At 43.9% G+C, this 22,636-nt stretch overlaps 1 protein-coding gene across 5 annotated transcripts in view; it reads right to left on the bottom strand.

Annotated features, from left to right (window-relative positions):
• BBS4 (Bardet-Biedl syndrome 4) overlaps positions 1-22,636 on the bottom strand; it is a 71,587-nt gene that overhangs the window by 27,852 nt on the left and 21,099 nt on the right. For 4 of the 5 annotated variants that reach the window (XM_083183549.1, XM_083183552.1, XM_083183548.1 and 1 more), the window contains exons 11-14: positions 22,116-22,268; positions 19,864-20,035; positions 19,694-19,763; positions 18,287-18,425 (exon numbers count right to left, since the gene is read on the bottom strand). In XM_083183549.1, coding sequence (XP_083039675.1) covers positions 18,287-18,425; positions 19,694-19,763; positions 19,864-20,035; positions 22,116-22,268 — 534 coding nt within the window. Of the gene's footprint in view, positions 1-15,649; positions 16,096-18,286; positions 18,426-19,693; positions 19,764-19,863; positions 20,036-22,115; positions 22,269-22,636 lie in introns of those variants that run through there. The other variant, XM_083183551.1, reaches the window with a different exon arrangement.

Below are 22,636 nucleotides of genomic sequence, written 5' to 3'. Positions count from 1 at the left end.
ACCTTCACCGAACATGCAGTCACTGACAATATTGTCAGATTTGACTGCATGTCCAGCAGATAGGGCTTATCGTTAACATAGTTACATACTGTAGTAGTTAAGGCTGAATAAAGATGTGCTTTAATCGAGTTCAACCTTGGTTGGTGTGTATGATCCATTTGCTAAACCTCTTATTATGCACTGTGTATTCCGATTTATTTAAATACAGATTAGGATTGTTATTTGTACCCCTTGGTGTTTTTAAGTAGTATTATTTATTACTCTTTTTCATATAAATCTGCAGGGCTTCCTTGGTTCGATAACAAATATTGTAAGGTAATATGAGAAGGGCAGATGTTTCCTTTGTATGTTTTATTACTTGACTCTATTAGGGAAAATAAGTACAATAATGGAACCAAAAATTCTCATCATAGAACATTTTTTTTTTTACATAAAACATGGTTATATTATAGTCACACTGGACATAGAGCAACTGATGATGTTACAAAGCTGCATTGTGATGTCATAAGAGCTGCTGGCTCAGAGCCTCATCAGCAGAATTCTATTAGTGTATCTTCAACTATTACAGTGTGAAGCTGCTTTTTTTCGTCCTTGGCGAATTTGTTTAAATTGTTGATAGAATATAATGTCAACTAACAGAAAGCGACCAAAAAACAACGGGTCTGCTTCAAAGGAGCTTGTAGTTCCTAGCAAGAGGAATAAGGAGGAAGATTTAAGTGAGGTGAGAGGTGAGCTTTCCAAAATCGAAATGGAAAGAGACATGCAGGTGAGAGAGGAGACAGTTGCAAAGACTCTCCAGGAGAAAAGAAAACGGGAGCCATCCGATGAGGCCTCAAATACTAGGAAGGTGCAGAAGACCAGCAGTAAAATAACTGAGGAGAGGTTCAAGAGAATGTCCTCTAAAATCCCCTCAGGCAGAACAGATAGCAAAAAGACCAGCATAGAGGTGTCTGGACAGAGAGGCATAAAAAGATCATATGCAAGCAAGGAAACAAACAACAAAAAGATGAGGTCAGCAGATGCAAATAAGATACCCCCAGATAGCCCCGCAAAGACCTCGGATTATCTGGCCAAGTTGACCTTCCACAGAATGCTTGGAGAGGGCAGTTTTGGTAAGGTGTTGCTAGCTTCCCATTCCATCAGCAAACAGCATCTGGCAGTGAAAATAATAAAAAAGAGGAAAGTAATGGCCGACTTTAAGAAAAGGTCCATGTGTGCAGAGAATGAGGTGATGAAAATAACTGGGGAGAGTGTGTTCTTCCCGCACACATATGCAGCATTCCACACACCAAGCCATGTCATCTTTGCAATGGAATACCTGAGTGGGGGAGACCTCTTTGATTTAATAAACAGCAGAGCCCCATTTGATGTTCCAACTACCAGATTTTTAGCAGCAGAAATACTCTGTGGGCTGCAGTACCTGCACACAAGGGGCATTATCCACAGGGACATTAAACCTGAAAATATTCTTCTGGATGCAGCTGGCCATGTGAAAATTGCTGATTTTGGCCTCTCTGCGTTGAATGTCCATGGTGATAAGAAAATCAGAGGGATTACTGGGACTCTGAATTACATGGCCCCAGAGATGCTCTGTAACATCCCATATAACAGCACGGCAGACCTCTTTTCATTTGGGGTAGTATTATATGAAATGGTTACAGGACTGTACCCTTTTTATGACGGTGATGAGCCTGACAAGATTGCGCAGTCCATTGTACATGATACTCCACGGTATTCAAGCAGCCTTCATCCAGAGGTTCGGGACATCCTTGAAAGACTCTTATGCAAAGACCAAAATGAAAGAAGGGAACTCTGTTCTCACATCAATTGTCATCCGTTCTTCAGGCCCTTAAACAGGAAGCAACTACAAGCTGGCAGGATAACTCCCCCATTTACTATGCATCATACAACAGATACAATGGGTGAACTTATGCAAGTTGATGATCTTCTCTCAACTACAGAATGTGCATTATCTGAAGAAGAGGAGCGCCTGTTCATTGGATTCTCCTTTACCAGTGACAGGTGGAAAACAATGAGTGCACCACCAGCAGCTGACTCCGGGCAGTAGCACCACCAGCTTCCTCCTCCTGGCAGAAGCATCACCTGCTGTCTTATACCTCCTGGCAGAAGCATCACCTCCTGTTTCATAGCTCCCGGCAGAAGCATCATCTGCTGTCTCATAGCTCCAGGCAGAAGCATCACCTGCTGCCTAACACCAATGTAATGGAGTATGGAGCATATCTGATTAGGGTTGGTAGGGTAGGGACTTGCAGAAAATTGGGGTCCCTTGACGTGGGCTGCAAGCTTAAATGTTTTGATCAAAATATAACAAGACCCCCCCCCCCCTTTTATTTGCTACATACACACAGATTTGCAATATAGGTACTTGTGTATTATCACGGCGCCCGATTTAATCTAAATCGCATGCGATATTGCATGCGATTTAGCGGCCGATTTAAATGCGATTTGCGGCCGATTTGATCCGCTATGCGATTTAGCGGCCGATTTCCATGAGATTTTAAGGCCGATTTGCATGCTATTCCATCCTTGCACACCCCCACTATCCAAGTCAGCCCAAAGCGTGGCGAGCGCAGTGAGGGGACGTGGTACGCGTCCTCCCAACCTGTTCATACCACTACTATCCACGTTGGCGTGGAGTTGATGTTATAAAGTGTGGCGAGCGCAGCACGCCACGGAGCCCGAAGTGTAGCGAGCGGACGCGGAAAACGATCCCGAAGCGTGGCGAGTGGACGCGGATTACACGTCAAGTAATCCGTGTCCGATCGCCACGCTTCGGGATCGTTGGCTCCCTGCGCTCACCACACTTTATAAGTTCTACACCGACGTGGATAGTGGGGGTATGAATAGGTCGGGAGGACGCGTACCGCGTACCGCGTCCGCTCGCCACACTTCGGGCTGACTTGGATAGTGGGGGTGTGCAAGGATGGAATAGCATGCAAATCGGCCGCGATATCGCATGCGGGTTTTGCATGTGATTTCGTGGGCGCCTTGGTAATACACAAGTACGGCAATATATTATTGTCAGCACCGATAGCAAAATTGTCTGTTTCATATACATATGTGGCATTAATATTACCACGCAGTTGGTACCTTGAGCAATATGGGCAAATCTGAGTCCGGGCATATTTATTTTCTGATTTCCCTTTTGCTGCCATGGCAGCTTACAATGAAGGCTGAAAAATGCCTAGTTGGGTGAGGATCACCAGCCAGCCCTGTATAGATGTTCTCCTCTGTAACTGGGAGGTGAGGACATGTAACTGCAATGTATTGGTTGCTGACCATATACACTAGGTTAAGAACTCGCAGAAAGTTGGGGCACACTTGACCTGGGCTTCAAGCTTAAATATTTTGATCAAAATATGACAAAATCCCCTTTTTTTTTTGTTTCATCCACACAGTTTTGCAATGTATTATCGTGCGCATGATAGCAAATATCTTTCTACCTCTTCTGAGGCTCTTGCATTTGGCCATAGGTGTATCAGCTCCTAACTGCCATGTTTTTTTTTTTTTTTTTAATAATTTTATTTTTTCACAAATAGACATACATATATACAAACATAACAACACCTAAAAATAAATCAAACATACATACAGATTTATACATTATCTTATGCGGGGTATATGGATTTCACTTCTCCAATAACACTCCATCTGAGCGCCTTTATTTTGAACTTCTAAAAATATCTTCCTTTTCTATTTTCTCTTTTCTCTGGGGGGTATGGGGGTACTGTGTTATTCGTGTATATCGTGAACTGTGACAGTCTTTTTTCCCTCCCTATTCCCTCCCCCTTCTCCCTTCCTTTTTCCCCCTTCCCTTCCCCTTTGTGTTTATACTTAGTAAGGGGCCTAAATATGTGACTATTTAATTTCTTACAGTGTATATGTGTTGCATTTATTGTGACTTCCTCTTGTGACAAAAAAAAAAAAAAAAAAAAAAAAAAATATACATATACATATATATATCGTGTATTTCATGAAGGGCCCACCGTGTGTTAAAAAAAAAAAAAAAAAAAAAAAAAAAACCCTCTATCTATAACTATATACCCCTTTCCCCCATTTCGCCCACCCCCCCTATTCGTATTTCCCATTTTACGTCAAATGCGATTTTTCACACTGTTCATTTCTGTTTCCTTACCCTCTTTTTCTGTTATTCCTTAACGGCCCATTACCAAAGAATACCGGTATATTAACATATATAGGGCCCGAAAGAAAATAACCCCATCTGTATTGACATACAAACAAATGTAGGATATACTTTATACATACAATGACCTTGCCAAACCTATACGCCACTTCCTAAATATTTTCTTACTTCTCCCGCTAGTATTCTTTACTCTAAATTTAATTTCGGGCCTTTCTCATCTCTTTCCTTAATTGACCTCACTTTGTCTCCTTATTGTCCATGTAGTATTGTCAAATAATTTCATTACGTTCTCCCTAGTCTCCATGGGCAATGATTCAATATACAGGCCCCATTTTTTATAGAACTTGGTGATGCCTGACTCAATGTCTGGGAGGGTAGCTCTTCTTTCCATATAGATAATTTTTAGAACCATATTTTTCAATTCTACTATAGATGGAGCTGTCCGCTTAATCCAATGATATAAAATAAGCTTATTCGCTACTCCCAATATCACTATTAATGCCGGCATTATCTTTCTGCTTCTCGGGCCCAATTCCCAATCTTCAACATAAAACAGAATACATGTTTGTGGTTTCTTCACAAGTCTTAAGGAGAACACTCTATTTATATAGTTTATCACCTTGTTCCAGAATACCGCTATTTTTCCGCATCCCCAGAAATTATGGAAAAAAGAGGCTGAAACTTTACTACATTTTACACACCGGTCGGATTCCCCCTGCATCATATGGGCTCTTTGTACTGGTGAAATATATGCTCTTGATATGATTTTAAAAAATACCTCCTGTAGTAATACTGAATATAAACACTTATATGTAAAAATACAGTTTTTCAATACTAATTCCCAATTAGGCATTTCTGGTATATCTTCTTGCCACCTACTGATTACTCCCTTCCACTTTTCTTTAAACTTTGTATTTTGTAATATATCATAGTACATATACAATCGGTATCTTACTGATCTTATTACAGTCATTAGTTTGTTTATGGGGTCTACACTTTCCTCGTCTTCCATAACTGCTCTCTGCGTCTGTATATAATGCCTCACCTGAAGGTACATAAAAAACTGTGTTTGTTCCAACCCATATTTCTTTTTTAACTCAACAAATGACATTATCCTTTCAGTGGGTCCTCCCGGATCAAAAACATCTTTAATTATGCTAATACCCTTTTCTTTCCATCTCAAAAACCTACTATTTTCTACTCCTGGTTTAAATTGTGGATTTCCCCATATTGTATTAAATTGTGACCTTGTAAAATTCCTTTTTATTTGTTTATTGGTGGTTACCCAAGCTTTATAAGTTTCTTTAAATAGAATAGAAGTAAATAGCTCTGTGGGTATCAGATTTTTCGGAGAATGAATCAGCGCTGTAGGGGAATACGGGGAAAAAAACCTTTCCTCTAGTTCAATATTAGTAAAAACTGATCTCCTCTGAAGCCAATCTGTGATATATCTAAAACATACTGCCCTACAGTAGGCCCCTATATCCGGCATATTTAATCCTCCTTCCTTTCTAGGTAGCTGTAATTTTTTATAAGCCACTTTACTTTTACCTCCTGCCCACAGAAAAGAGGAGAACATGCGATCCACTGCTTTCGTATCCACTTTACTGAGTCCTAATGGAATCATCTGCAAGATATATGTCAATTTTGGGAAAGCTACGCTTTTAATTACCTCTGCTCTCCCCATTAATGATAATGGTAATGTTACCCAGTTCTTCAAGAGTTTTAATATGCTCATTATTGCTGGTGTAATATTCTTTATATAGATATCAGCCATTTTCACAGGTATGTTTATACCTAGATACTTAAAGTGGCTATTTACAATCGAGAACTGGTTTATTACAGGATTCCGCTTCATATCTGAGGCCTCCCCTGTCAACATCATAAGTTCTGATTTACTGTAATTGACTTTATATCCCGCGAATGAGCCAAAGGATTCTATTATTTCCACTATACATGGTATCGAGTCTGAGGGTCTCGAGACAAAAAGCAGCATATCATCTGCATACAATGCCAACTTTGCCTCTAGCCCTCCTACCTCAACCCCCCTATATCTATCTGCTTTCCTCAGGGAGATTGCCAGAGGCTCCAATGCCATTGCAAATAGCAGGGGTGATAAAGGACACCCCTGCCTCGTACCCCTCTCAATATCAAAGGACTGAGATGCATATCCGTTAATGGAGACCTGGGTACCTGGCCTAGTATACAATCTTGCCATCAATGATACAAAACCCTCTGGCATCCCAAACCTCCCGAGTGTATCTATTAGGTGTTCCCAGGTAACCATATCAAAAGCTTTCTCTGCGTCCAGAGAAAGCACTGCTTTTGCATCCGAGTCCGGGTGTAATCTTACCCATTCCATTACCGTCATCAACTTTCTTATATTTCCCACTGATTGGCGCCCCCATATAAATCCTGACTGATCCTGATGTATTATGGATGGTAAAATTGTCTTAAGTCTATCAGACATGATTTTTGTTAATATTTTGTAATCTGTGTTCAGTAATGATATTGGCCTATATGAACTAGGTTGTTCTGGATCCCTTCCCTGTTTAAATAAAACTTTAATCGTAGCTGAATTAAAATAAAGTGGGAGTGCTTTACCTGTTAATATTGAATTATATAATTTAGTCAATTTATTGCTAATTTTAGGGGCCAGTATTTTATAAAATTCGTTGGACATCCCATCTGGTCCTGGGGATTTGCCCAATTTTAACAATCCTATGGTTCTTTGCACCTCCTGTTCTGAGATTGGTACCATTAGCGTTGCCGCTTGCGCTTCTGACACCTGAGGGACCCTTAAACTATTCCAAAACTTATCTCTAGCTCCAATATTTATTTCCTGTTTAGAGTATAACTGCAAATAATAATCTCTAAAGACTTGTACTATATCCATATTTTTTTTGATCAGGGCGTCCTCTTTATTTTTGATGGCGGTAATGGAAGAACTCATATATCTCCCTCTCAATAAATTTGACAACAGTTTGCTTGCTTTATTCCCATATCTATGGATTGCACTCTCCCTCTGAAATGAGTATTTAGCTTCTAATGATTTCAGTATGTTGTCAAATATGGCTTTCCTATCTAAATAAGATGTTCTATTGTATTTAGATGGGTTTCTTTTATATTCTTGGTAAGATTCGGTTAGTGCCTCTTGCGCCTCTAAATATGTGTTCTCCATAGTCTTTTCCCTCAACCTACAGTATGATTGTAATTGGCCTCTAATTACTGATTTGGACGCCTGCCAAAATATCAATGGGTCCTTCTCCCCCATATCCATATTATTTTGTGCATATTCTTCCCACATTGCCTCTAACTCTTGCCGGAACTTAATTGAATTTGACAGGTAAGATGGAAAATACCATTGTCTGATTGGCCCTTTATCCGCTTTTTGAGCTATTTTTATCCAGCATAACGCATGGTCTGATATCGAGATAGATTCTATGTTTGTATCAATTACTCTAGCAAATAATTGTCTCGATATCAATAAGTAGTCCAGTCTGGACAATGTGCCATGTGCTGCCGAGAGGCACGTATACTCTCGTTCCGTTGGATAACATGCCCTCCATGTGTCCACCATTTGCATTTTTTGTATCACCCATCCTATAATTCCTTTCCCCTCCTTGCTCATTCTTTTCGATGGGAGATTTCTATCTAATGTTGGGGAAGCTATTAAATTATAATCTCCTCCCATTATTATGGAGTCCATGGGGTATGAGTACAATTGGTTTATTAATGGAACAAAAAATTCTCTTGCCTTTGAGTTTGGCGCATATAAATTACATAGGGTATATCTCATACCTCCAATCGTAACATCTGCAATAATATATCTACCCTGAGGGTCAGCATCGACTGAATGTATTGTGATATCTAAAGATTGTTTTACCAATATTACTGCTCCCCTCGATTTAGATGTATGGTATGTTGATGCTATGACTTTCCATTTCATTATATTTAATTTCAATATCTCCGGGGGTAAAAGGTGTGTCTCTTGTAGAAATACTACATCTAATCGTATTTTATTTAAATATATCAATATCTTTTTCCTCTTTGCAGGAGTATTTATCCCTCCTACATTCAAGGTTCCCAATTTTAAACTCATTTTAACACTCAGGTGATAAATTCCTCAGGTTTGGCCGTAAATCCTACATATAACACTTGACACAACACACTACAAGAAAAAATTATCATACATTCACAAAGAAAACAAAAAACCATATTTCTCAGATATGGAGACAGTAACATAAACATCATCAGGGGACAGAAACTTCCCCTGTGAACCATTGTTGTTCCTTCTGGACCTCCTCTTATCTCTCTTTCAGCCTTTCGACTGATTTTCACTCTCATTTTCTGGGATCGCCCCTAGCCTGCCCCAGCTCTTCTTCCTTCCTATATCTCTATATATATTTATTTGAGTTACCCTGGCCTTTTTAACATCATATACCATATACCCTCCTCCCCCACCAACCTCCTTCTTATACCTGTAAAGTCTCATCTCTACATGTCTTTTGGATCGCCTTCACAGTCCTAAGCCCATCTTCCCATAGCTCCCTTATTTTTCTCGTCTTAGTGGCTCTGGGCTGTCAAGGCGGCTCCCCTAAATATTAGCATGCAGGACCCACCCTCCTCATGCAACTCTTCTCCTATATTGAGATGAGTGTAATATATTATTACATACGTTTTTTTTTTATTTATTTTTTTTTTTATTTTTTCTTTTTTTCTTTTTTTTTTCTTTCTCTCACTTAGAGGCGGGGGGGGGGGGGGGGGGGTACTTTCCTTCTCCCTCCTCACCCGGTGACCCTATTTCCCTTTTAATCTATCCGATTAGACATCCCCCTTTTTTTTTTTTTTTCCTTTATTCAATCTTATCTATAGACATCTAGGTTGCTTCAAACAAACTTTATATTCCCTTTTTCAGCTTTTTGTTTAGCCTGTTTCCTTCACAGGCCTTAAACCAAAAACATTCTCATTTGCGCATTTATACAGCGCTATTTCCAGGGTTGCCGGTCAAGTCCCCAGACGAGTCCAATTTTTCTCTCAAAAATCTCTCTGCCTCCCTCACATTAGTAAATTCCTTAGTGTTCTCATCCATGAACAACCTTAATCTTGCTGGGAAAATCAGAGCAAACTTTATGTTGGCTTTAAATAATTTGGCACACAAAGGAGAAAATTCCCTACGTGCCCTAGACACTTCCGCGGAAAAGTCTTGAAATAGAAAAATGTTCGCTCCTTTCCAGGTCAAGTCCCTAATTTTCCTTGACGCCATCCAAATTGTCTCTTTATGCTGGTAATTCAGACATTTAAAAATAACTGTTCTCGGCCTCCCTTCTGATGACTTATGCACAGGCCCCAACCGATGGGCTCTCTCAATTATCATATCCTTACATTCTGCTGTTATTTGTAGCATTTCTGGTAAGGATTGTTGTAAGAACTGAAGCAGATCGGGCCCCTTTATGGCTTCATCCAGACCCACTATCCGGAGATTATTTCTCCTGGCCCTATTTTCCAAATTGTCGATCTTGGCCTGCATCATATCAACTGTTTTTTGCATTGTAGCAGTGGATTGTTTTACTGTAGCCATATCTGTGAAGAGCTCTCCTACCCTTCCATCAGTCTCCCGCTGCTCTTTTACTATTTGCTGCAGCTCCTCTTTCAATTCTTGTATAGCCATTGAGAATTTGGAGGCCTGTGTCTCCATTAATGGCCCCATTGTCAATTGTATGGCTTTAACCACATCTCCATATGTTACCGGAGGATCTTCTGTCGTATGTCTATTTGGGGCTGGGGACATTGGCTGCACTTGTTGCTTAGGGCCTGGTGTCTCCTTTGCTGCCGCCATTTTAGGTTCCACCACTTTCTTGATCCTATTGCTTCTCGGCATCTGTGGGGACAGATACCTATCCATACGGTACAAACCAGCTGTATATATCTTATTTGCCTGTTTTCCCACTGGTATGGCTCCTAAGTTATATTGCCGTATTACAACAGTCCCGCTACTTCTAGTGATTATTTAGTATTAATAATACCAGTTAGGGTCTAATGACACTTAGTTCAATTTATCCTCCCAGCAGTCTGTTGGTGTTTTTAAGTGCGAGCTTTAGGCACTTTGCACCTCCTCCATATGTTTAAATACATACATCTCTATGCCACATCAACCAGAAGATTTTTAAATGCAGATCTTATAATTTCCAATAAATGAGTACCTTTCAATAGGGTCTGCTAGCAGGCAGTCTGTTCCTTTCAGATCCTGGGCACACTCCTCTTATGCAGCTACCAACTCAGTCCTCCACGCTGCTTTTCTTCTTTAGTGGGTCAGCCTTATGCACTCCCCCAGCCACCGCTGTCTCCCCCTCTCAGCGCTGGTTTGCTTTCCTCTATAGCTGTCCGTCTGCCCCCCTCTTCCCGGAGGCAGGTGGCAGTAGCTTAGTGTACCACCTCCCGCTGCGCCACTTCTTTGACCCCCAAGTCAGGATCCGGCAAGCCCCGTCTCCCTACTCCGCGGGTAAGGATTCAGCTGGTGCCGTCACTCTATTCTGCAGCCGAGTACTGCTTCCCGGCCTCCGCTCCGTCACCTCTTCGTTGCCACTGGACGGGTTCAGCTGGCGGCGTCTCGCTTTGCTGCAGCCAGGTGATGCTTCCCGACCCCCGCTCCGTCACCTCTTCGTCGCCACTGGACGGGTTCAGCCGGCGGCGTCTCGCTGTGCTGCTGCCGGGTAATACTTCACGGCCCCCGCTCCGTCTCCTCTTCGGCGCCACGGGTCAGGGTTCAGCCGGCGCCGTCACGCTATGCTGCAGCCCTCTCCGACTGCCGCTACGTCACTCCTCGGCACCTCCGGTCAGGGCTCACGCTTCCCCTGCTTCTACGGTGTTCGCGGCTCCGTCACTCAGTCTCCTCTCTGCCCCTCCTTGCTTCTCCGGGCTGGGGGGAAGTTTTTACAATCCCCTGGGTAGACTCATTTTGGCTGTTTAGGGCTGGGGCTACAACGGAGCTCTCCCTCACCTGTCCTCTCACATAGGAGCAGGATCCGGAAGTCTCTCCTAACTGCCATGTTACAGGATGATTTTGAAAAATGGCAGGTAGGAGCTGATTGGCTGGTTGTTTATCACTCTCCACTTTATCACTTTTTTGAAGCTTGATACATTTGGCCCTAGGACATAATGCTACTGGTCATATTACAATAATGAATGGTGATCTGAGAGTTTTGCGGAGCAAAAAACAAGCTAGCCCAGCTTCGAGTTTGTAAAGCGCTCACAGCCGGAGTGACAGGGGGTGGGCGTGTCAGGCTGTATCCTCGACAATTCATGGGCATGCTCACAAAACCAGTGTGCACCCAATGAAATGCTGGGAGAAGCTGGCAAAACACATGCGTGTTTCTTCCTGCTAGGGGCAGGCACATGACTATCTTAAGTATTCCCATATTTATAACTACTACTACTACTAGGCAGGGGCGGATTGGCCTACCGGGAAACTGGGCTGGTCTCCCCCTTGGCTGGTCTCAGCTTGGCTAGGCCGCAGATCGCGCTACCACATTGGTTAGCGGCCGCGGCATCCCTCTCCTGCCCAAACCAAAAATGGCCAGGGCTGCCTGCGGCGTTACTGTGACTCATTTAAACATGGCAGTGGGAAGAGCTGCAGCAGCCCTCCTGCCGCTGCGGCAGCAGCCCTCCCGGATCGTCTATTGCGGGTGACGTCGCGGCGCACCTACAGTGCACATCAGCCTGAGCCGACTACAGGCTGCAGCATGGGAAGACAGGCTGCAGCGTGGGAAGGCCGAGCGCCGGCGGGCAGACTCTTGAAGTAAGGGAAGCAGCATGAAAATGTAAGATTCCTGGCAAGTTTCTTTTTTTGTGTTCAATTGGAGGTGTAAGGGAATCTCTTCATAAGTGTAAGTGCATAAGTTGCTGCCTGGGATGGAGTTTTGTGCCCCCCTCCCTCCATAAGTAAATATATATTTTTTAAGGGGGCACAAAACTCCATCACAGGCAAGTACACTTGTGAAGAGACCCCTTTCCGTGCCCCACCCCCCCAAACAGCATTAGTATTAACACAGTCCTGCACATTTAAGGTCAACGTTTACATTGATCACTAACCTCTTGTTATTTACAGGTATAATGGTGCACTGGCTTTATATCCACACAAGCAGTAGTCATCATTTGCACTCACCCCATGCTGTGTTCAAAGAGTCTGAAACAGTCGCCCGTTTCCCACCCACATGTTGCAATCTAGCTGGCACACACGCCTTCAAAACTACTATGAGAGGGAACCATTCCGTGTGCTAGCATGGCTACTGCCCACAAACACATAAAGTGTGGTCCAGCAGCGGACGCCTCATTCTGTACACTCTGTAAATAGTAAACTATGTTGTAGCTCAGGAGAGGGACAGGGGGCATGGGCAACAACTCAGAGCACTGGCATATCTGTAATGGGTATCATGGTGTGTGTGGTATATGTATAATGAGCATTACGGTTTGCGGCATATGTATAATGGCATCACAGTGTGCGTCATACGTGTAATGGGCATCAGGTGTGTGGCATATGTATAATGGATATCACAGTGTGTGCCATATATATAATGGGCATCACGGTGTAAGGCATATGTATAATGAGCATCACGTTGTGTGGCCTATGTATAATGGGCATCACGATGTGCAGCATATGTATAATGGGCATCACAATGTGCGGCATATGTATAATGGCATCAGGGTGTGCGGCATATGTATAATGAGCATCACAGTGTTTGGCATATGTATAATGGGCATCAGGATGTGCGGCATATGTATAATGGCATCAGGGTGTGCGGCATATGTATAATGAGCATCACAGTGTTTGGCATATGTATAATGGCATCAGGATGTGTGGCATATGTATAATGGCATCACGGTGTGCGGCATATGTATAATGGCATCACGGTGTGCGGCATATGTATAATGGCATCAGGATGTGCGGCATATGTATAATGGCATCACGGTGTGCGGCATATGTATAATGGCATCAGGATGTGCGGCATATGTATAATGGCATCAGGATGTGCGGCATATGTATAATGGCATCAGGGTGTGCGGCATATGTATAATGAGCATCACAGTGTTTGGCATATGTATAATGGCATCAGGATGTGTGGCATATGTATAATGGCATCACGGTGTGCGTCATATGTATAATGGCATCAGGATGTGCGGCATATGTATAATGGCATCAGGGTGTGCGGCATATGTATAATGAGCATCACAGTGTTTGGCATATGTATAATGGCATCAGGATGTGTGGCATATGTATAATGGCATCACGGTGTGCGGCATATGTATAATGGCATCAGGATGTGCGGCATATGTATAATGGCATCAGGGTGTGCGGCATATGTATAATGAGCATCACAGTGTTTGGCATATGTATAATGGCATCACGGTGTGTGGCATATGTATAATGGCATCACGGTGTGTGGCATATGTATAATGGCATCAGGATGTGCGGCATATGTATAATGGCATCACGGTGTGCGGCATATGTATAATGGCATCAGGATGTGCGGCATATGTATAATGGGCATCACGGTGTGTGGCATATGTATAATGGCATCACGGTGTGTGGCATATGTATAATGGCATCAGGATGTGCGGCATATGTATAATGGCATCACGGTGTGCGGCATATGTATAATGGCATCAGGATGTGCGGCATATGTATAATGGCATCACGTTGTGCGGTATATGTATAATGGCATCACGGTGTGCGACATATGTATAATGGCATCACGGTGTGCGGCATATGTATAATGGAGCATCACGGTGTGTGGCATATGTATAATGGAGCATTACGGTGTGCGGCATATGTATAATGGCATCACAGTGTGCGGCATACGTGTAATGGGCATCAGGTGTGTGGCATATGTATAATGGATATCACAGTGTGTGCCATATATATATATAATGGGCATCACGGTGTAAGGCATATGTATAATGAGCATCACGTTGTGTGGCATATGTACAATGGGCATCACGGTGTGCGGCATATGTATAATGGCATCACGGTGTGCGGCATATGTATAATGGCATCACGGTGTTGGGCATATGTATAATGGCATCACAGTGTGTGGCATCTGTATAATGGGCATCACGGTGTGTGGCATACGTATAATGGGCATCACTGTCTCCCCTCCCTGCATCCCCCACCACTTTGTGACTCCCTTCCCTGCATCCCCTGCCACTCTGCATTCCCCCTCCTACCCTGCATCCTGTGCCACCATGCACCCCTCACACTCTGCGTCCTGTGCCACCCTGTAAGTCCTCACTCCCTTCATTCTCAGCCACTCTGCATCTCCCCTCCCAGCATTCTACGCCACCCTCCCTGCATCCTCTTCCACCCTGCCACTCTACTGTGTTGGGAGACCCCCTGTCACCCCCCCCCCCCCCCGTCTCTATCTCCCCAGCCCCACAGGCTGCAGAATAAACGCTGTACGCATGCCCCTATTCTGCAGCCTGAGGGGCTGGGGACATAGCCAGCAGCTCAGAGAGCCACTGAGTGGCAAAAAATAGGCCACACCCCTTATTGATAGGCCACGTCCCCAAAAATCGGTCGCTTCTCTGGCACGCAACAACGCCCCCCCCCCCCCCCATTAGGGCTGCTTCAAAATATTTCCCGGGCTGGTTTTAATTCCCAATCTGCCCCTGCTACTAGGGGTAAACATCGCCGAGCACCCCCGATCCAAGCATTGCTCAGAACGTGGCAAAACATCATAATCCTGCGTCGGATCTTGCGAGATATGGACTCGATGTAAGTCCTGGTCATCGAGGCCATCTTCATTCCCACACTTGATGTGGGCAGCGCGGACATGTCCCATGCTGTCTGCTACTAGAGGCTGCCTGTAATGGAGTCTAAAAGGAGCCGAGAGGGGGCTGCTACATTTGTTGTGTTTAATTTCAGGGGTGCTGCCATATGTTGTTTATAATTCCAGGGGTGCTTTCATGTGTTGTATATAATTCTAGGGGTGCCCCATGTGTCCGTATAATTCATGGGGTGCTGCTAAGTCTGCCATATCAGTCCAGGGGAGCTGTCCTGTTTTATTAAAAGAATAACATTTTTTACTGTTTTTCTTTTTTAACTGCAGGAGTGCTGCCATGTGTGCCATATCAGTCCGTGTGCTGTATCAGGTCAGGGGTGCCACCATCTGTGCTGTATAATTTCTGGAGTGAGCCAAGTCTTCCGTATAATTCCTGGGGTGAGCCAAGTCTGCCATATAATTCATGAGGTGCTGCCAAGTGTGCCGTATCAGTCCAGTGTTTGTGCCGCTTATTTGTGTCACTGTGCATAGTCATCCATCTACCTTGGTGCAAAATTTAAAAAACTTTTTGGAGGTGTTCAGGATAGACTGGAAAATCAGTGGAAATTAAGGTTATTGAGGTTAATAATAGTGTAGGAGCCAAAAAAAAACCACAAAAAAATATAGTTTCCACCCAAAAGATCAGTGATTTTCAACCTTTATAACTTGCGGTACACTAAATAAGATTTTAAGGCACACCATGAGATCCCCACAGGGCAAAACACATTGGCCCCCAGAAGAAAAAACAAACAAACAAACCTATTGGCCCCATATAAAAAACAATCACACTGGTCCCCCCAAGTAACAAAAATAAAATACATTGGCCCATTACATGAAAAGAAGAGTGACTTTATACACTAGTGAGTAAATAACAGTTGAACTGGTGGTGGCTGTAAACTGGTTTGGGCATCTCTAGATCTGGGGGCACACTTGAGAACAGCTCAGCGATAGATAAAACAATAAACAAATACGAAAAAGTCCCAAGGAGCTATGAAGTCCCTGCAGCCTCAATCCCGAAAAGAGAACCACTCAATAATCCTCACTTGCAAGACATATTCAGAAAAGATGGGGGATTGATGGAGCTTGACTTGTTTATCCACAGGATTTAATGAACTCGATATGTGAAACAATAAAAAACAATTTTTGTGTAAGTGACACAATATTGAAACAAAGTGAGTGGGGTATGGGGAGTCCCAGTAACTAATTTCGTACCGAAACTCACACTGAAAAGGTGTGCTTGAAGTGGTGCTTGAAGTGTATAAAGGTTTCTTTATGTTAGGGGTACCCACTGTGACAGGAACACTGACTTTAATGTGCGTACCAAACTCACTCGTGCAATATGAAGATTAAGTGTATAAAGGTATCTTTTGAAGCTCAACAACATAGGACACCAGCCATACAGTGAGGGTGGTCCAAATGGTGGCGTACCGTACTCACTGCAAATGCAGGTGATCGACGTCTATAAAGGTATCTTTCACCAAGACAATCAACCTGGCCTCCACTCCTATTGTTTCCCTCAGATAGGTAAGCCGGAAAACAAAGGGGAAGTACCAGTCTCAGAATAAAATATTTAATGAAAAAAGTGTACAGTGACCAATTGGCCAATAGCCACTATACTTCTAAAAACAAGGTAACAAAAACTCACTTGTCCTCCAACATGTTTCGGCGGTCCCAGCCGCCTTTATCAAGGATCGATAGACTTCCATCTCCCTGCCTGCCGCTGTCCTCCGGCTCCCTGCGGCGTCTACCGCAGGGGTTCACATTCGCGGTCAGGGGCAGCGAGCCCCTGCCTGATTGAATAGTGTGTAAGGGAGGGAGGGAGTGTGTAAGGGAGGGCTGGCAGCGAGGGCTCCAGCCCTCCGGAACACGGCGAATGTGCAGCGAATCCTAAACAGGATTCGCTGCACATCGCGATTAGGGACATTGAATACTACCCTCAGTGGTGAGGCACTTAAAATAAGAACATTAACATTGTTCAACATTCAATGTAGACCATTTGTGAATACAAAAAATAAAATGACAATTAATTTAAATATTTATACCAGACTGTTTGAATTTCAAAAAAAATTTGGACTGCAAAGGGTTGTCACAAATCGTATAGTGCCTTGATGGCTAACCGTGATTTTTTTAAACTAAGCATCCCCAGCATGCTCTGCATCAGATTTAGCATGGCCAAAATAGCAAAACTGAAGCAGAGCATGCTGGGATGCGTAGTTTAAAAACATCTGGAGTGTCAAGGTTAGCCATCAAGGGTATAGTGTGTACCCACCTTATGAATGATACTAAAAGATCTAGTCTATGGACTTCAACCCTTCCTTTTGAAACCCCATGCAAATCCAGTCAGACAATTCTAAAATGGTGGCATGCATCAATCAATGAGTTTCATGGCAATGATAGAAACCAGCATAATTAGGCACTGGGTGAAACAAAATGTTCTTGACATTTTACTGGTGTTCATATAAGGGGTCGACAGTTCAGAAGCAAAATTTCTCTGCAGGCAGCCATTGCTTTTCAGTACTTTGTAACTATTATAGAACATTACTCTGATTCACCTCTTCCATCCATCACCAAGCTTCTGCAAGTTCTTATGCTAAAAGTGATTGAGGTCAGGTGATTTTAGCAGCACCAGATTGGCCAAGAAGGTTGTGGTGGTCATTCAGGAATTATGACAGGCTTTAACAATGTGGCTGCTGAGGCCATGATTCTATAAGCAAGGGGTTGCTTGGACAGTGAAGTAGATACCATGCTCAAAGCTTGAAATCCTGTTCCAGCAAGAAATCGTAGGGTAAGGAAACTTATTGCTCAGTGATTGAGGAACACCTCCCTACACTTCCAGTCAGCTAACTTGGCTACAGGACAGTTTCAATAGCGGTTTCAGACTAAAAGCCTAACTCAGATTAGATTGCGTTAGCGGTCAAACCCATAGTATCCCCATTATCAGGAAACTGCGCATAAGCGAGACCTTGTCTCCATCGGTCCTGTGATCGCAGTGCAGTTTGGCGACTGCCTTAGCTTGACTGATATACAAAAGGCGTTCATGGGGGCAGCCGAAAAAAGTATCCCAGCTGCGAGCAGCTTTGCATATATGATCCTTACTTAATCAGACCCCAAGTTCTTTACTGGTTTATATCGTGGCTCTCAATCTCTCAAACATGTATGCAGGGAAAGATGCATATTCTTCCTTTATAGTTTCCTAAAGTCAGTTGTCCTATTTAATTCTGTTACAGACAGCCTTACAACAATTTGAGTCCTTGGATTTAGTAGAGGTGCAGTTTATAATGTGAAAAACAATCTTTCATCTCACCTCAGGATCAAATTCGGTGGTAGTCTCTCGGAGAGCGTTGACTTTACGCTCTAGTTCCTGGTACTGAGTCAACGCACCTTTCTTATCTCCCTGGTTATACAGAAGAATAGCAAAGTTCAAATTCACAAGGGGATCCGTCCTGAGAGACAGAGGGAGGGAGGGTATGTCATTAGAAGACAGAGCGCACACAACATACACAATACTGGGATAGATATTAAGACAACAGACATATAAAACAAATGATTTAGTTCTTCATATTTTGCATTTAATAGATCATTGATTTAATCAACAACATTAAAATTAAAAGTTGAAAAAAAAATCTGTACTTGTTTCCTAGCACGGCGCCAGTGATAAAAATTGTATCCATAGGGTCCTAAAAAATCGTGTCGATCGCATCGCATTCAACAAAATCGCATCGCATGCGATCGACGCAATTTTTACATTGGAACCAATGTAAAATGGTCCCTGAGACCCGATTTTACATTGGCCCCAATGTTAAATGCCCCCCCAGACCCCAATTTTCATTGTATCGCCACCCTGATGGGTCAAATGCCCCACCATTGTTAACGCCACCCCACGATGAACGTCAACCCGAAGCGTGGCGAGCGGCGGCGGTACGCGTCCTCCGACCTTTTCATACCCCCACTATCCACTTCGGCGTGGAGTTGATTTTATATAGTGTGGCGATCTCAACGAGCCACCGAGCCCGAAGCGTGGCGAGCCCCCAGAGGGGACATACATTACTTCACAGGTATTACGCGTCCGCTTGCCACGCTTCGGGCTCGGTGGCTCGCTGCGCTCGCCACACTATATAAAATCAACTCCACGCCGACGTGGATAGTGGGGGTATGAAAAGGTCGGAGGACCGTACTGCCGCCCATCGCGGGCTCGCTGCACTTGCCACACTTCGGGTTGGCGTTCATCGTGGGGTGGCCTTAACAAGGGGGGGGCATTTCACATACAAATTACCCATCAGGGTGGGTATACAATCAAAAATCGGGTCCATTGGGCCATTTAACATTGTTCCCTATGTAAAATCAGGTCCATCGCATCGGTCGCATTGTATGCCATTATAATGGCATACAATGGACCAGATTTTACATAGGAAGTTAAGGCATGCGATGGACGCGATGTTTTAATTGTCGGGAAAAAGCTGAAAAATCACGTCGGTCTAGTCCATCGCATACCTTAACTTAAGGCATGCGATGACCCACAACGAGCGCCGTGCTAGGAAACAAGTACCAAAAAAATCTAAGTACATTGTTAATCAGTTTCTCCCTACAGCCCATGCTATTCATCATCCAAAAGGATACTTGCTTTATAACTAGTGAACAGGGCTCACTAGCGGTGATGTTACCCATAGCCCAGGCAGGTAATAGACAAAGGATAAATGTTATTATCACTCACTGGTCCAGACTGGATGCCTGCTGGTAGGAGCTCTTGGCATTCTCTGAATCATCCAGATACGTTAGTGCCACTTAAAACAGAGGAAACAGAGTAATAATGAGAATGGTAAGAGGTTTTCCGGGTATATGTTCCAGTGATGGAGTGACACCTGTGGATGTGGACACTCCTACCTGCTAACAACATGTAAAGTGTTGCATTGCCGTGGTGCAGGGAGATGGCAGCGCTCAGGAAATGGAATGCTGAGGCGTACTGCTGCATGCTGAGATGAACAAGCCCGAGGTTATAGAGCACTCGCCAGTCAAATGGGGAAAGGTAGAGCGCACGCTTCAGACAGCTGATAGCCTATGAATCAGGAGATGGGGATCAAAAGGGGGAAAGTACAAACACTGCAGGTTAGACCTTCTTTTTACAAAACATAATGTAGATATTTACTAATATTACAATATTAGACGATACAGCAGTGTCAGGATTACTGTACAGTTAGGTTGCTCTGTTTAAATGACCTCCTGCTTAAAAGGTCAATAACTGAATTTGGTGTCACTTTCTGCAAACAGAATAAAACACTATACTGTATATACTGGCACACGATAAATCGGGTTACTGATATCACTCAGGTGCTTGAAGGGAGGGGTAATACTGATGGGAAACAAACAAATTGAAACACTAGCTGGTCTATCCCTGCAGCATGGTTATACTGTCATATGAGAGATACGCCTGACCATGAGGTGGTGTCAGGTGGATTACAAGTCCCACCGCATGCGCGGACATGGACACACACACAAATACTATATATGCTGCTTTCAGACCGCATAACTGGATTTGACACACAAACACACACACACACACACACCCCCGCCACTGGTTAACACCCCCCCAATGTGTTTGAGAACCCCCCGTGCAGCCTGTACCTCCTGCGTTGAGGATCCCAGCAGTATGTACGGATGCGCTTATAACAAAAAGTGTCTTTCGGAAAATGGCTGCCCCATAGGAAAACCTGGTTAAAAAAAAAAACTGTCTTTGGTATGGGGGCAGCCATTTTCCGAAAGTCACTTTTCTTATAAGAAAGATTACAATCCACTGCAGTAGCGCACGCAGGGGGGGAGGGGGGGGTTCCTGAGTACCCAGAAAACCCTCCAGGAGTCTAAGGGACCTAGGCTGAAAGCTGAGGGTCCCCTCTTTCCATGGGTACAAGAATTTTACAAATCGGCCTTTGGGAACCGGAGATATCTGACTTCAAAGCAGTGGTCCCCATCCAAGCCTATTAATTGATCTTCCCAGTCAAATATTTCAGGTTCTGTCTGACTTAGAGTTTTTCTGAGTATATATTCCTAAACCTGGGACTCTCCCCCTTTGATGGACACTAGAACCAGAGATATCAGCCTTCCAGCAGCTGGTTACTGCTCCAGCTCCACACACCTGGTATGTAGTTTTATATCCTTGTTGGCGGATCGCTCTGCCTCCTGAACTCTGATCCCCTAGTCTATTTCCGGGAACTGGAGATATCTGCAGTCAAGCAAGCTGTCCTCCCACCAGAAAATTATGAATAATAAGCCCACTCCACTATACACCCCTCCTCTGCATATTAAACATCCTCTACCACCCTGGAAGTTATGTATCAGAGCCCCTTCATTCAGCCCAATGCCCCCTTCTCCCACCCCATCTCCCACCATCTGTGCAGTAAAGGGGTAATTAGTAGAAATTACTGATCCAGGCCCTACATGCTGAGCGGTTGATATAATACCCTCTACCACCCGCGGGACATCAAAGCTTACCCCACCCCTGCCGCTGGAGGTTCGGTAGGGGCCCCAATACATTGCTATGCCCAGGGGTCTACACTGCTGTTGACACCCCTGTATGTGTGTATGTATGTATGCATGCATGCATGAATATGTGTGTGTGTGTACAGACATTCCTCACTTAACGACCAGGTTCCGTTCCTACGACCCGGTCGTTAAGCGAATTGGTTGTTAAACGAGCCTATATAAATCCCCTTAAGACTTCTGAGACGCTGGTCGTTAAACAGGCAGGGCAGGTCGTAACTGCGAGAGAGTAGGCGGGCCGGTCGTAAATCAGCAGACGGGGTCGTAAGTCTGAGGAGTCACAGCACGGACGCTAAACGAAGGCACAGGTCGTAAGTCCGGGTGGTCGGTAAACAGGTAGGTCGTTAAGTGAGGAATGTCTGTGTGTATATATATATATATATATATATATATACACACATACATACATATACATATGTATAAATATTATTCTTCTTATTATTTATATACATTTGGTCTATCTATAATACTTTAACTGACCCGGCATATACTGGGTCACCTAAGTGTCCATCTCTGTGCTTTGCTCCGCCCCTCTGGAAACCCCCTTCTGAAAATCCTGCGTTTGCCCCTGCACTGACAGAAGAAGAGAAACCTGCTCTTACCGCCACATACTTCTTCTTGCCATAAAAGCACATGCCAATGTTGTTCCACAGAGGAGAGCTCTCCGGTACACTGGCAGCTGCGACGCGATACTTGCTGAGAGCCACGTCATAATCACCATGAGACTGCATCATACAGCCAGCCGCTAAGATGCCCTTCCAAACAAAAGTATCACAGAGTCATACAGCTACCAATGCATAAGTAGGGAAACTTATCATTTATTAATCACAGATTTCTTATACTTCAAGTGAGTACATTCCTTCAACAAATAACCTGAATATTTCATTTGATTCAGGATCATTTGTGATCCTTGTAGCACCTGTACTTGTCTATAGTATGCCAGATATTTATTGTACTGGGGGCCTGATTCAGACCGACTTGCTAAGCAGTGTTCTTTTGCTGCCTAGCGAGCAGGAAAATGCAGGCCGACGGGGAGCGAACTCCCGCCAACTGAATGCCAGCACCGGCATAAGAATGAATATGTATGCTGACACATCCATTCGAATATGAGCAAAAATGAATT

The sequence above is a fragment of the Crinia signifera genome, chromosome 4 (genome assembly GCF_055691185.1).
Source record: "Crinia signifera chromosome 4, ASM5569118v1, whole genome shotgun sequence".
Taxonomy (NCBI): domain Eukaryota; kingdom Metazoa; phylum Chordata; class Amphibia; order Anura; family Myobatrachidae; genus Crinia; species Crinia signifera.
This window is presented reverse-complemented; position numbering and strand designations above follow the sequence as displayed.